This window comes from Adiantum capillus-veneris, chromosome 24 (assembly GCF_014529385.1).
Source record: "Adiantum capillus-veneris isolate H3 chromosome 24, ASM1452938v2, whole genome shotgun sequence".
Lineage (NCBI taxonomy): Eukaryota > Viridiplantae > Streptophyta > Polypodiopsida > Polypodiales > Pteridaceae > Adiantum > Adiantum capillus-veneris.
The window spans coordinates 58,725,310-58,741,923 of NC_140954.1; the positions used below are offsets into that span (position 1 = coordinate 58,725,310).

The 16,614-nt window shown below is 43.4% G+C and overlaps 1 protein-coding gene across 4 annotated transcripts in view; it reads right to left on the minus strand.

The window, feature by feature from the left end:
- LOC147426432 (ARM repeat superfamily protein) overlaps nucleotides 1–16,614 on the minus strand; it is a 232,478-nt gene that overhangs the window by 83,358 nt on the left and 132,506 nt on the right. For all 4 annotated transcript variants that reach the window (XM_086498077.1, XM_086498078.1, XM_086498079.1 and 1 more), the window contains 4 exons: nucleotides 4,396–4,459; nucleotides 4,134–4,282; nucleotides 3,921–4,054; nucleotides 3,785–3,842 (listed from right to left, as the gene is read on the minus strand). In XM_086498077.1, the coding sequence (XP_086354203.1) occupies nucleotides 3,785–3,842; nucleotides 3,921–4,054; nucleotides 4,134–4,282; nucleotides 4,396–4,459 (405 nt within the window). The remainder of the gene's footprint in view (nucleotides 1–3,784; nucleotides 3,843–3,920; nucleotides 4,055–4,133; nucleotides 4,283–4,395; nucleotides 4,460–16,614) is intronic.

The following is a 16,614-nucleotide window of genomic DNA, read 5'->3' on the forward strand; positions in this document are numbered from 1 at the left end:
GCACAGTCTATGGGATACACAGAGGCAGATATACTAGATTGGCTCTTGAGTCCTCTAGACAGTTAGCGATGCAAGGAGACGCATCATGTTGGTATGCGCAGATGACCTCATGGTTTCAATGGCATGGTCTCAGCATGGATAGATTATCATTTCCCAATAGTGGGTCTAGAACTAGGTACCGCTATATGCTCTTAGTTCTACACCCTCTATTGTGCACTGCTGAAGTAAGTGGGGATGTAGCATGATGAAGGGGATAATTATAATCTCGTGGATGACTACCATGATTCTATACAGCACTTTCCTCTCAAGTTAAATTTGGCCTTTCACCTAGGTAAATGTTTTAGTTGTATAGGGGCGTTCAGGATACGACTACTTGGTATTGTGTTAATTCGTTCCATCTTCAATGGTATGTATGCCCTATCCCTATCAATTACCTTTATAACATATGTAGTGATATTTTTAGTGGTAGGCTGCATCATGGCTGAGTCTGCCCTGCATCTATAGAGTTATGACAGAAACTTAGCATGCACATCTTTGTATTGATTTTGTTCGTGTATTTATATGCGTGTATGTGGGTACCATATATGCTCCCTCACACACACTACACGAATACCCACACGAGCATACATCAATATAGAGATCTATGTGCCTAGTTTCTATCAAACTCTAGAGACGCAGAGCAGACTGCGTCATGATAGAACCTAGTACTAAAAGCTTAATTACTATGGAAGAATTAGTTTGATATGAAGGTAGCTGATAGGGAATATGATAGAGAGAATTAACACAATATCAACTCATCGTAACTTGTACGAAAACATCCCAATGTGAATTCAACATGTCCGCTATTCAATAAATATATCCTAGGACCTAGGTGTATCCAGGAAAAGCCCGAATGCACCTTTAAAGAAAGTGAAAGTTATAGACTCATGGCCCGTTCTAAGTATGGCCCACCCTAAGGGTAGCTGTCTCATCATATTTTCTAGCACAGATGTATGTTTTTTCACCAGCCAACTCCACTCTCCAACAAACAGGCTCTGAGTACAAATAGTACGTCTGTGAGATTAAAATGAGTAGATGTGATTTTATCAGAACAGACTTTGCAAATATTAAGTTAAGGTACTGCCTTGGTCTAGGCTGTGTGAAAAGAACGACAACCGAAAGCCCACAGATGGCCATACCCACTCCCCTAGGATCGATGTAAGATGACACAGATAGTCACCCTTCCCAAATTTTGTAGCTGCAATAGTCAGATCGATTCAGCAATCATACCAGATCTCACTGAGTATTTATTTGTTTCAAGAAGTTCAAAGACTCCCACAATCCAGCAATACAATTATACTGCAGTTCCCTCACTGACAATGTCCAGAACGGACACAGACTCTTTTTTTGGTAAGAACCAATTACAAATTCCAACTTGAAATGAAACATGATGTACTTGATGGTGAAGGAGCCATGCCAAAAATATCAGTAGAAAAGATCTTCAAGCTGACAATTATCAAGCTCGCTCAATCTCTATATATACAGAAATTGCCAAAGAGAACCTTGGAAATAAGTGGGGAATTACAGCTAGGCTGCCAAAACATATATATATACCTAGATGAATCCAGGATAAGCCCAAATTCACCCTTGAAGGAAAGTGCAAGGTATAGACCCATGGTAGTCACCCACAAGACAATATAACCATCAGCTCCATCATGCATAGTATTGACTAAATACCACGACATCCCCACTAACGTCGTCAGTGCCCAACAGTGGGTGCAGAACTAGGTACTATCATATGCTCCCCAACACATATAGCTGTTTGCACCCCAATGGTCCCATGTCAAGTACAGTGAAATACATTTGCCAGGGGAGTGCACTTTAGCACAGTTACAAAAGACCAAAAACCTTTCCATTGAGAAAGATGAAAAGAAAATACAAATCCTCCACTTGCAAGAAAGCAAGAGCACAGGTTGAATACGTTCGCTCTATAATGAACGAAGGATGATACCTAGAGTAGATGTTGAATTCTTACACCCTATAATGCTGAGCAGTAGCATTTAGCACAAACCATATGCCTTTTCTCAATCAGCTGAGAAGCTGAAAAACAGCTGCACAGAATTACTCAGTGGCAGCACGAAATAAAAAAGGAATTACAGCTAGGCTGCACAGAATTACAGCTAGGCTGCCAAAACATATAGCCGTTTGCGCCCCAATGGTCCCATGTCAAGTACGGTGAAGTACCTTTGCCAGGGGAGGGCAGCAGAACCAGTCATGCAGTTTAGCACCGTTCCAAAAGACCAAAAACCTTTCCATTGAGAAAGATGGAAAGCAAATACAAATCTTCCTCTTGCAAGAAAGCAAGAGCACAGGTTGAATACGTTCGCTCTATAATGAACGAAGGACGATACCTAGAGTAGATGTTGAATTCTTACACCCTATAATGCTGAACGGCAACATTTAGCACAAACCATCTGCCTTTTCTCAATCAGCTGAGAAGCTGAAAGTGCTTCAAACAGCTGCAATGAACTATTCAGTGGCATCTTGCAATTTTAAATGGCTGAGGTCTTTTACCATTCACACTAAGAGCTAATACATGGTTCTGTCCTGCATCAATGAACATTCCTACTACGTGGCAAGTTGTTACCTGCATTGTGTAATCCTATCTGGTACCATGCATTGGTAAGACCGATCCAGTGGTTATGTTTTGGCTAAAAATGCTGCTCTAGTTCAGGTGGTTGTTCCTGGCCAGTGTGTCTTAGTTGTTCCATGTGTACACTCACATAATTATTTCATTTTACTTTTCTTTGTGATTTGTAGATCACTACATAGTTATACCTGGCTTGGTCAGTTATAAGCTCCTGCTCATTTTAGTGCAGTTTTTTGTCACTTTCTGGAGCTTTTTTGTAAGCTTTCATAGCACTGTCAAAGTGGGGCATGTCCCACACATGCAGTCAAAGAACAGCCTTAAGATAATTCTTTTACTGCTGCTTACTTGGGCTTTGTTCGCTTAGTGAAACCTCATTGCCGAATGGGCATTCAACATTTATACGCAGTGCATTCCACACTCAGGGTCAACCATTTTCTGCCGTCCCAACCTGTGAAACCTGGCGCACTTGGCCCATCATTGTCAGCCTTTACCTTGTAATGGGACTTTTGCTTTTCCTTGTATTGTTCTTGGACCCTATATCACAAGCCCTCTAACAAGGCCTTTACATGCATCCTTCCACATAGCATCCCCAGGAGAAAATACAAAGCTATCCGCCTCTTCTCACATGTTCTCTACAGCATCCGTGTTTTGGTCTAGATCTTGACCATTTGTACTTGCTGTATTTCTCTGGCTCAATTCAGAAAATAGATTTTTCCAACAAGCTAAGAAAATGAATAATGAATATCTGCAAAAGGTCAAAAAGATCAATCAGGCAAGACAAAAGCAGATTGGACTAACCATGTCACCAAGGTTAGCCATAGACCAGTTGAGGCAATCAATAGATTCGCGCCAAGTAACCACCCCCCGACCATCCACTCACTCACCATGTCTTACCTACATAAGTCCCTGGAAAATATTCTCTTCTCTACTGTAGTTGGCTAGTTCTGGTACAATTGCTGATGCAAGAATGATAGGCATGCATGAAGTTCCCCAAAATTCCAGGAAAGTGCATAAATAGCTTAATTCCTGCTTTGTTAATTGTTGGACCATACCCCCTTAAGTAGCACTTACAAAAATAACTCAAAGCATAATGGCTAGATCAAGTCCATTGCCTAGAAACCTAATTTCAGATGTTGCTTGTTTCACAAATCATACCTGAGTAAAAGCTTGATATCCCTTCAAAATTTCAAGCACTATAGCTTCTCCTTGAGACCTGAAATGTGAAGTATCAACTGAAGTACGCAGGTTTATGGCTTATAAGAAAGCTGGCGAGTCACAATTTGGATATTACCTTGAAAGAATCAACGAAAGAGCTTCGAGGAGAATCTTCCACACTGAGTTAACAATGGAGACACACAATAATGCCAGATTGCTTGTTTCTGGACCAGCTCGTGCTTGGTTTGTTTCACACCGTGGAGAATTAAGCTGTAGTACAGCAACATATCATTTAAACCGCATCTGTAAAACTATTCTCTTGTTCAATGATGAAACGACATTAATGTACCTCCCCTGCGTCTATTGCTTCATCTGTCAATGTCGCCACAGTGAAGACAACCCCTAAAAGACCTTCAACTGCCAAACTAATGGCATGTGCCTCACTTGCTACAACAACTGTAACCCCACTTGCATCATAGTCCATGCTCCATTCAAGCCCTACCAGTTAATAATTGTAAATTTGGGCAGAAAAAGCACTTCCTAAGCAATCAAGAACAAGGTCCACGAACAAAACAAAAATGAAATGTTAAATGAAAAGAAAGCATGAAAACCTTTCGCCTTGCTATTGAACATTCCTGCAACTGCTGCAAGACTTTCTTCACTAGCATCTGGGACCTGTCATAACACAAATCGGAAAATAGAAGGCTTTGAGCTTGTTGCTTCCATTTAGGTATAGCACCTATGACCTATGACTACAGAAATTTAGTGCCAGATGAAACTATCATGTCACATGAATAATGCTATAGGCAACAGCACACAACAAAGACTTGCACTTGATGATAATGAGAGACTTACCGAACCAAACAGAAGTCCACATCACAATTGCTCAATGCAAGGCTAAGGTGCTTCATAAAGACTCCAGGACAAAACAAGTCAATAGCAAACCAAGGCAAGGCCAAAGAGAGTGAAGAGGATTCATGACCCGTTTAAAGAAAGTCAAATGATGCCATACAAACAGTATCAAGAAGAAAGTGCAAGACATAAGGGGGGATGGTCACCATAAAAAAAGGAAATCGAACTAATTACTCCAGCTAACTCTCATTACAGTTCAAAACCGGGTCCCTTTAACAGACAAAATGTAGCAAAGAACGAGGTTTTCAAGCATACAAGGTAACGCTCCACAGACATCCCGTCTCTGTCGTTCCGAGGGAACCACTTTCTGAGTTTTCCCTGTGGCTAGCTCTACTCCAAGTTCTTCACCCTCTGCATCATAATCAGAGTGCATCTGCTTCAGGAAGTCAGGATGGATGAAGTTCTCTGTAGCTCCAGGGTCAAAGAAGATCAAGACATTTAAGCCGTTAACTTTACCATAAGCTCTACACCATTCATTTGTACTCGCGAGGTTTTTGCCATAAATATCAGGTACTTGTCCAATAGCAGGTCTAGCTCTTTTAGCCGGAGGTGTCCCTTGGGCCTTGGGATCTTTCTGCCATGGGAGCAAAAGATTGCTCTGAAAGCGTCGAGGCTCATTGAGGATATGTCGTGAACGTATACCCTGTTTGAAAACATTCGAAGCATCGGCCTTCTTGTAACAAGGTTTCTCGTTGACGCTATGTCAGACGACGCCTTTGCCGTTGGGTTTCACGAGACTCCCGAGAATGTGTTCGTTATTGCCGAGAATTCTAGTTAATGGCTGGTGTTGCTTCTGTGGTAAACTCCAGCTTTCCCTTCATCAGTTTGAACGCGGCATGGTCCATAAGCTCTCGCACGGTTGAGACTTGCTTGGACATACAATATTCCTGCAATGGTGATGGTAGTCCAATGGTGTATTGCTCACACTGGTCCTCCAAGGGAACGAACTTAAAGAAGGACACCGGGAGGTGGACGTTGAGAAACCTTTGGTTATAGTCGTCCATGGTCTCTGTGGCAAGCAACTTGCCCCATTCTGACAAGATCCGGACTTCAAAGAGACAAGTCGTGTAATTGCGAACAAATATTGTCTTGAAAGCTTCCCAAGACCTTGGAGCATGCGGTTGTCTCGCGATTTAACTCCACCACTGCATATCTTTAAGAAATCCCACTGCTCAAGAAATCTTAGATTCTTCTGTATAGTTCCTTAAAGCATAGATGTTGTCGAATTGCTATAGGAACTGTACTGCTTTCTTCCGATCTTTCACCCCAGAAAGGTGAAAATTTTTACTGTCGTGCAGATAGCAAAGCTGAATTACTTGATTTATGGAGGATGCCGGTCCTTTCAAATCTGCAATCGGAGTCCATATGGCCAAGTTATGGGCTAAAGAAATTTTGATGGGGGCCAATTTTGCCCTGGTTTGACCGCTTTGGGAAGCATGTCATTGAGGTTCTTCTTAGGCTGGTCAGAGATCTCAGAGCTAGTGGAAAGCATATGGAGTATACAAGAAGTTACAAGCTATCAATCAGAGCTCCGAGCACTCAAATCTACTTGGTTGAAGTTGGCAGACTAGAGTGGTAGTAGAAGACCTTATGATTTTTTTCGATTTTCGAGCTCCCGGTTTGAGGTCGCGTGAATGCTAAAATGCGGAGCAAGTATTTAGGACTAAAGCCCAGAACAGTGGCTTCCAAGGGGCTTTTATAGAGTATCCATTGGTTATCCTTGAAATCTTTCGGTTGGTTAGACACGTATCCCGGGTACGGATAGTAAGGGTATCCATACGGGCTCCAACCATTGTAGCCTGGTGGCGGTGGTGATGGGGGAGGGGGAGGGGGGGCAACGGCGGTGTCAAAGGGGGGTGCGCTGGATCAGGGTTAGATGGCTGCACCATATTCCTAAAGACCCCCGATTGGAACAGACGGCTGCGAAAGTTGCCGATTGGAAGCTCTCGTACTTTCTGGTGCTAGAGGAGGAGACACCACCTCGCGCATCAAAGGGGGTAGCATGTAATTCAGAAACTATTGAAAACTTTGCAGCATTGAGAGATTCTGTTGAGGATGCCGAGAAAGGATGTGGCGAAGCTCGTCGAGGAGAAACTGCGAGTACTCTACCGAATCCATCAATGCCGTGCCGTGTGGACTTGGGTTCTTCATGGCTTATGTCTCTTAGACAAAGTGATGAGGACGGGAGCGTGCCCAATGCACGATGGACTAAGGGTGGGAATGGCTAATAAGTCTGGGGCAAGGACACGAAGATTCTTTGATAATAAAAAATTTCTGGAAGCGCACGGGTTTGCTCTCTCTACTATTTGATAGGACCGGTATGCTTTCAGAAAAGTACACATCTGGAGCTCCAAGACCACTATAACCGAACGAGCACCACGTGCCAACGAAAAAGAAGAGACTAAACAACTTTAAGCACTTCAAATAACACTGAACTGAAAGAGATGCATGACACATGAGATGCGGAGTGGCGGAGTTCCACCGCAAGAGAGCACTAAGCCTAAACCTTGGCACCCCTTTCGGTATTTTTTTATATTGCTTCAACATGGTACAACTCCCATGGCTCTGCTCTGCATCTCCCGCAGGTAGATTGCCACAGTGAGAGCCCATGGGTCATATTTAAAGGCCCTTGGTCCTCTAAAGCAGTTTACATAAAAAGCTTCAAAGTTCAAAAAGCATATGGTCCCAAAAGCTGACGCTGAAATCAGCCATGGGAATCCATACAACTGCAATGTCAACATGTGCAATTTGTAGAAATCCTTACACGCTGCCACATCATCAGCGCAAATTGTGGGCGTTTGTACAGCTGCCACGTCATCATGTTTTTTACGAAGGGCTTTTTTGTGTGTGAGAATTGGTCCTGGTTTATTTATTGTCATTAGGACCCTGGGCTCATCAAATGGGGTCCCATAAGTTGGTGGTAACTCTTCTTTAAAAATAGGCCTCTCAGCAAGGCTTTGCAAGTTGGTAAAACTTCTTGTGCTGCTTCTAGGGTCTAGGGCCCTCGGCCGAGATCTACAAGTTGGATCCGTTCTTCAATGGCTTGACATGTTAGCAGTTTGTGGCAGGCGCCATCTAGACAAAAAGTGTACTCAGAGGATGAATTTGACAAAGCTATAGAACAACGAGTCAGCAAACATATGAAGACCAAACATATGAAGACCAAGAAGCAGTGGCCAAAACCGAGTCGAGCAGCACACTATCCCGGCTAGTTGGATCGCAAATCTACCTTTGAAGTCGTCAGCAAACAGAAGAAGCATGTTCGCTTCGAGGATGATCTTAGTTCATCATCGTACTCTTTAGACAATTCGGAGAGTTCCTCTTCCTCTGACTCTAGTAATGAGAGCAGAAAGGATAGGAAGCGGAGTAAGATTAAGAAAAACAAGAAAGGCAAGAAGAAGGCAAAGAAGAGCAAATCCCGCAGCAAGTCTTTGCAGGATTCAGACAATTCGGATGATAAGGACTCTTCGTCCTCTGAGAGTTCAGATTTCGATCAGTTGTACATGACAAAGAGAAAATATATGTACCAAGCAAACCAGTACGACCGCCTTGAGGATAAGGGCAAGAAGGCCAAGGATTTTTAAGAAGGGTGGGCAGGCTCTAAAGTTTGATACGTTTTCAAGCTTTAGGGACACCCACAAAGCCCTCGCTTTTTCGGGAGGGCATTACTAAGAGCACTCCAAAACACGAAGAGTAGCGTCATATCTAAAAAGGAATGCCTAGACATGGTGATATATATACCCAAATAATTCAGGATAAGCCCAGATTCACCCTTAGAGGAAAGGCAAGGAGTAGACCCACGGTAGTCACCCACAAGACAATATAACCATCAGCTTCATCATGCATAGTATTGATTAAATACCACCACATCCCTACTAACGTCCTCAATGCCCAATAGTGGGTGTAGAAGTAGGTATTAACATATGCTCCCAAACACAACACACACAGCGGGCACACACACATGAGCATACATCCACACAAAGTTCAACAACGTACAGAGTTTTTGTCATGACTCCGGAAGGGCAGACATAGCCATAATGAAGCCTAGCACTAAAAGAAGCATTAAATCGAAAAAATTAGCACAAAAATGAGGTAGTTGATAGGCATACGCACCACAAAAGATAGAAAGAATTAGCACAATATCAATTGGTCGTAACTCAAACGAAAACTTCACAATGTGAGGTCTGCATGTCCGCTATACGACTAAAAAATATACCCAGATGAATCCAGGATAAGCCCAGATTCACCCTTAAAGGAAAGTTCTCGGACATGGTGGTCTACCTTACTGTTACACATGAAAGCACCAACGAAGTGGTTGAAGTTCAAACGATTTTTCACTTCTTCATGGCTCGTATAGGAATACGAACAAGACGTGATCACCGCTTGGAATCATTTGAGGATGACCAAGGATGACACATTGGATACCTATTGCCAGAGATTTTGGAATACTTTTCTACCTGTTTCTTCCTTCATGCAGATAACCTTCAAGCAACAAGTTGAGCGGTTCTGTTGTGGACTTCCCAAAGAGATACGGAGTTATTGCCTACAGAAAAAGTATGAGTCCATGCATTGGCTCATGGGACATGCCAAACAGGGTTTTGCTATGCATGCTAGCTCACTCACTACCCTACAGACAGACTTGTGGCAGTCAGAACCGGACAAGAACCAACTAACAGTAATGGGAAGAAGGGGAAACAGCAGAAAAAGAAACCATCAGGCCCTAGACCGTCAGCAGAGCAACACGTTACGGCTGCAAGGAACAGGGGCATGTTCTTGTCAAGTGCCCTAACAAAGCGTCCAATGATCAGGCCAAGGACAAGCCAAAGAGTTCCAAAGCGGTATAGTAGCGAGCTAGAAAGGAAAGACCAAGGCCGGACTGTATCAGAATTGTGGGGATCGACCAAGAACAAATGGATGAAATTATGGAGCTCTGTACAGTGTGGAGCAACGTACAAGATCAAGAAGCCCTTATCTTAGAAAGAGGGGCCAAGGCGGCAGGCCAACTTCATCTCGACCCAACTGGCGGCTCGACTTGGAATTACGCTCGAAGAAATGGGACCACCGGCCAAGGCAGTTTTAGCGGCACCAAGGCGGGATGTTGCCATAGGCAAACTTCTATTGCATTGTCAGGGGTATGTAGGGCACGAGGACTTCTACATCATGCCTTTGGCAGGGTATGACGTCCTTTTGGGAATCCCCTAGTACCATAAGAACGGCGTTGTGATCGACTACAGGGCTAGGAAAGCGACGTTAAAGAACGAAAAGGATAGAGATATTGTACTTGATGTGAAATTAAAGGGCGAGTCTGTTCTACTTGTATCGGCTTGAGCCATTTCAAAATTAATGAAATCCAATCTGTTTGTTTACTTGATTTACTTAAATAAGTTAAATGGCAATAAGACGTCCAATTTGTCCGACCTTGAGAAGGAATGACAAGATTTCCTGCAAGCTCAAGCAGATTGCTTCTCTGAAGGCTTGCCAGGAGAGTTATCTCCTCAACGACCCGAAAATCACATAATTCATTTGATTCTCAGCAGCACACCACCGAACCGGCCACCTTACCAAGTTAGCAAAGCCCAGAATGAGTGAAAAAGCTTCTCGAAAAGGGTCTAATTCAGAAAGTGTTGTTGGTATTGAAAGAAAGATGGATCCTTGAGAATGTGCATTGACTACAGAACTCTCAAGAAAAGCACCATCAAGAACAGGTTTCCAATACCCATGATCGATGATATACCACACACGCTATAGGGTTCTACATGCTTTAGCAGAATCGATCTGAAAAGTCGCTATTATCAGATCAGGATCGCTCCTACTGATGTATACAAGACCGCATTCAAGACCTCCTTTGGATTGTATGAGTATTTGGTGATGCCTTCGGTCACGAATGCTCATGCAACGTTCTATAGGATGATGGACACGATTTTTAAAGAGCACCGTCATTTGTGGGCACCCTTTTTGACGACATCATCGTATTCTCCAAGAGTGAGGTAGAGCACAAACCCTCTCTGTTACAAGTTTCCCAGGTACTGCAGCAACATAGACTGGTGGTTAATGGGAAAAAGAGCGAGTTTTCCTTGCTAGAAACACACTTTTTGCGACACATTGTCTCTGTTGAGGGTGTAAAATTCAAAATGGACCCGGCCTAGGTTGAAACCATTAGAGATTGGCCAGATTAGAAGAATGTGCATGAAGTTCATAGCTTTTTGGGCTTATGTCCATACTACACGCGATTCATTCAAAAGTTTGCCGAGATAGCTTCTCCATTACACAATTTGACTCAGAACGGGGTTCCTTTTTCTTGGGGATCATTAGAAATTATAGCATTCAAGACTCTAAAGAAAAAGTTGACCAGTGGTCCAATGTTGATATACCAGATTCGCAGAAGCGATTTGAGGTTTACTGTGATGCGTATGGTTGCAGTCTGGGAGCGGTCTTAATGCAGGAGGGCCATGTTGTAGCTTATGAGAGTAGAATGTTCTCGCGACCAGAGCGGGTTGCACAGATTATGAAAAGGAGCTATTGGCAGTCATCCATGCTCTTACTCAGTAGCGCTATTTTCTACCCGTAGCAGATTTTACAATGTTCAAATATTTTGTCCCAGTTTCGTTTTCAGATCATCCATGTTAAGGGAAAGAAGAACTCAGTGGCGGACGCATTGTCTCACAAGCCACAGATATCAGTTATTTTGGTGATTCACCATCAGAACTTTGACGATATGGTTGATCAGTATGCCATAGACCCAGATTTTGCACACATCTTTGACCGGTTGTGGAGTGGAACTATGCTCTGAAGGAAGGTTATTTAATGCCGAAGACAATGTTGTGTGTTACTCAAGGATTGAGGAACAAGGCTCTTACATAGTGCCATTGTCCACCTTTTGCGGGCCATCACATCATTGACGCCACCTTGAAAGGTGTGGAGAAGTATTTCTACTGGCCAAGGCTGGAAAAGGATGTGGACGAGTTTGTTCACAGTTGTTTGGTATGCCAAAAGGTCAAATTTGATCTGCATAAATTTGATCGGCATAAGGCACCTAGTCTCCTACAACCTTTATCCTAGCGGACCTTGGGAGAGTATAGCAATGGATGTCATTTTTTATCTTCCCAAGACTCAAAGTGGGGGTGATGGCATTTGGACAGTCATTGACGAATTCAGCAAGCATGCCCACTTTATCCCGGTAAAGAGCAAAATTAAAGGCGACCATTCGGCTAAACTGTTTGTCTCATACATTTTCAAATTACATGATATGCATGAGTCTATAGTTTCAAATTGAGATTTCCGTTTCACGAGTTTGTTTTGGAGGGCAATCTGGGAGAATATAAGCACAAGGCTTCAATTCTCATCCTTGTTTCACCCTAAAGACAAATGGGCAATCAGAGATACCAATTTAGTGTTCTTGAACTTGTTAATGTCGTATATCTCTGATCAAAAGACTCAACGAGAGAAGTATTTGCCCTTGGTGAAGTTTGCTTAAAATCACAGTTCATATGTCTATCGGGAAGGTACCATTTGAGATTATTGAGGATGTTAGGAAGGTTCCACCCATTCTGAGCACCAAAGATAAGATTTTTGAAGAAGATCAATATACACAAGATCTGGACACTGTTGTTGCCAAGGTACGGGAGGCTTTGGAGAAGTCCCAAGCACGGCATAAGAAAGCAGTAAACATGCATCAACGTGACTTACAGCTGAAGGAAGATGATTGGGTGCTACCATGGTTTGGGAAGCCATGCATATAGAAACATAAGGGTAAGGAGAGGCTTTGCATGCGTAATCGAGGGCGATTACAATTCTTTCAAGAGGGGGGTATGTCACAAAGTGATGACATGGCATGGGCTAAAGGACAAAAGGGGACCTAAACCCTAGCAAAAGAGGCAGGAGAAATTTTACCACCTTACAGGACTCTTCCGAGTGGCTTAGAAGGGGTTAGGTTTAAAAACCTAACCCACAACTTGTCTAACTTATGGTACCCCCCGGGTTATGTGCAGCGGAATGAATGTTGTATTTTCTCAAGATTAGTGATCTTTACTGCTCAAGGTTCCTTTTAGTTCTTAGGGAAGGAGAGAGCCTTCCGTGGAAAATGCTATGATCACGAACAAAGTGAGTGAATATTGTGCGTGCAAGTGAATGAGACTGAGAGAAGGAGAGAAAAGAGATACGACACCCAAGAGGTTGTAAAACCCTCCTCCGAAAACCCCCCTCTCGTCGGCGAGAGTGGTCTACTTTGATTGCACAAAGGTGTACAATGGGTATGCAATCGACTGATGCAAACCGGGACCATGTCGATGAAGACGATGAAGACATTAAGGCTGAATTCGATGCTTCTTAATCTGCTGTCCACAAAGGGGCAAGGGCTGAGAATCTGCGCCACTTTTGGGGGCTGAAATGACTGGTTTTCCCTGCTGATTTATGGCTGTAATTGACTGTTCTTGTCGGGGCTGAAATGATGAGTAAAACCGCTGACGTATCTGCTGTCTTGGCTGCATTTTTAAGGGTGTTTTCTTGGCTGAGAAAACGCTGGATCAGCAGGTTCTCTACTGTTGACAAACGATAGAAAAGCTGAGGCAAAAATGCTGATGTATCTGTCTTGCTGGCATTAGTGAATGGACTGAAAACGCTGATGTTGGTGCTAGGGGAAAACACCAACTGATGGAGGGTGCTCGCGAACATCTGCTAGAAGAGGGCGATTCCAAAACGCTGATGGCTGCGGGTGGGTGAAGGGGCCTCACCAAGTTGGCTTGGAGAGGGTCATGCTGAGAGAGGGAGGGAAAAGAGAGGGAGGGAACACCTGTTGCTTGGTAGCCTGCTGTGCTCCTTGGCTCATCTGCCAAATTGTGTTAACTTGGGTTTGCTTATATATTAAGTTACCCAATTTGCCCTACTGAGTACCCAACAAAAGTCACTTAATAAATAAGTGAAAAATATTAAAGATAGGGAAAATTAGGCTAAAGTCACTTGAAAAATCCCCAAGCTAACTCTCATGGAATCTGATGGAACTGCTTATGCTTATGCGGTGTGCAACCAAAGGATATGCATCTACACTGAGTGACTAGGCATGCACGGTCTACGAATAGACTCAAAAAAGTGCCAGATCACTTCTAATCTAACTTGACTGGACTTAACGGAAACCCTGCTATGGTGTAGCTTGTCCACGGATACATAGGGTTGGGATGTGTCACATGACATCCCCTCCTTTTTAAAGTGAGGTACTGGAACCGAGCTACATGGCTTCCTTGTAGTCTGCCAACAACTCTCGATAATCTTGGAAGAACTCTTCGTCTACCCACACCGCTTCATGGGTTCCTCGATCTTTGAACTTCAAAAAATACTGTCGTACTTGTTTCTTCGAACCATGGCAAAACCGATGTAACAAAAACTTGCTCCGGCTCCATAACTTCTGCTTCATCGATGATCTCCGGATCTTCTTCTTCCGAAACGTCCTTTGGAGGTGTTCCCTAAAACACTTTCAACCAAGAAACATGGAAAATGTTGTGCATTGACCATGAGTTAGGCCACTTCAATTTCAATTAAACCTCATTAATCTTTTTGATGACTGGAAATGGACCATACATACGAAAAGATAACTTAGGACATTTCTTTCCAACTTGCTTAAGACGCTGTTTCATGATTCGTAGATACACCCAATCTCCTTGCTTGATCGAGACCTCCTGACGATGCTTGTTAGCTTGTCCAAAATAAGATTCCTGAGCCTTGCTTAGCCGAAGCTTCACACTCTCAGAAATCTCATCCAATGACTGACTCTCAGCATTGGCATCAGGCATTTGACTGACCGATCGAGTCAACAGTGACTGGAATCGGCGGCCAAAAGCTGCCTCATACGGAGTTCGACCAATAGCGAAGAGAAGATATCATTGAGAATAGCCTGAACCAATGGGAGATAGAGCTCCCATTGAAACTGCTGATCATGAACATAAAACATCAACATATCAAAAGCCAACTGATTATAAATTTCCGTTTGACCATCTAACTGTGGATGAAAAGCAAATGAAAAATTCAACTTTGTGCCAAAACTTTCAAAGAGTCCACGCCAAAAGTTGGACGTAAACTTAACATCCCTATTTGAAAAAATGGACTTTGGCAAACCACAGAGGGGGTACCAATGCTTTATGAACAATCGTGCAACATCTTGTGCAGTAACTGTGGCCTTACAAGGAATCAACATGCAAAATTTGTTGAAACGATCAACAATAGTTAAACATTGAGTCTTCCTTGAATGCAAACTTGGTGGTAAGTTAGTCACAAATCCCATAGAGATATCCTGAAAAGGTCCCTCGGGAATAGGCAACGGAAGCAAGAGGCCTTGCTGCTTACACCGAGGAGCTTTTACTTTTTCACCTATGGTGCACTGTGTGACATAACGAAACACGTCTTTCCACATCTTAGGCCAATAAAAAAAACGTTCAATCTTTTCCAATGTGGTGTTCATTCCCCTGTGCCCACCCGTGAGAGAATCATGTGCATCATGCAATATGGTTGGCCTATGAGAGGGCAACACACATAGACGCTGACGAAAAAATAACAATCCATCACGAAAGAGATAGTTGTTGGGCCCTTGGGAAGCAAGAGCCTACAACCAATACTTACCAAACTCCGAATCTGCATACTGGTTCTTCATGCTGTCAAAAGACTCACCCTGTATAGAAAATGTGGTTCTTGACTCAAGAGCCAAAATATATCTTTTGCGACTCAACGCATCTGCAACCGGGTTAGCTTTTTCAGGCACATACTCAATCAAACCTCCAAATTGCTCAAAAAACTGTGACCACCACATTGGCGATCACTCCAATGTGCGCTACTGGGCGACCATGCTGCTGGAGCACAGCGCCTCTGGCGACATATCTCGCATCCGTCCATACCTCAAAGGGGTCATCCCAAGAGGCAAGGATAAGATACGATGCTTCTGTCACCGCAACCTTGAGAGCTGCGAAAGCCTCAATGGCTGCCTCGAGCAAGTCTACGCGCTGACGGCGAGTCTTTACCCCTTTCAAAACATCAGTCATAGGTGCAACAATGCGTGCAAAATTCTCTATGTGCGAACTATATGCTTGACATAAACCAAGAAAAGAACACACATCATATGCAGTTTTGGGCAAATCCCAATTACGAACCTGTTCCACCTTCGCGGGGTCTAGCTTGACGCCTTCTACAGAAATGATATAACCCAAATAAGTGACTTCAGCAAGAAAAAATTCAAACTCTTTAGCTACAATGTACAGCTGACACTCATCCAAACGAGTTAATACCCTTTCGATATCTCTTTCATGTTGTCCCTACGATGCAGAAAAAATGAGAATATCATCTAAAAAGATGAACACACATACCCCTACCATGTCGCCGAAACGATCTACCATGAGACGATTGAACGTACCCACGGCTCCAGTCAATCCAAAAGGCATAACAATATACTCTCATTGCCCTCGCTCGGTGCGAAAGGCGGTCTTGAAAATGTCGCCTTTGAATACCCGTACCTGATAGTATCCACTTTTGAGATCAACTTTGCTGAAAACCTTTGCCTCATTGAGCCTATCAAGCATATACTCAATGCGAGGCATCGGAAACTTGTTCTTGACGGTTATCTTGTTTAATGCCCTCTAATCAACACACAAACGAAACGAACAACATAGGAGCAACAAAAGGACTTACACTTGGACGTATGAATCCTCTAGCCACCAACTCCGTGAGTTGTCGCTCTAACTCTTCCTCCTGTGACTTGTTCAAACGGTAGGGAGCCTTACTGGCAAGCTGCGCTCCCTCCATAAGCTCGATGCGATGGTCCTCCGACCTCTCCGGTGGGAGACGAGGTGGAAGATCATCCTACAAAAAGAGATGTTTAAATTTCGTAAACAATTCCGAATACTTACCTGGAGCCTGAATGCTCTGGGAAACAAGGGCAGCAT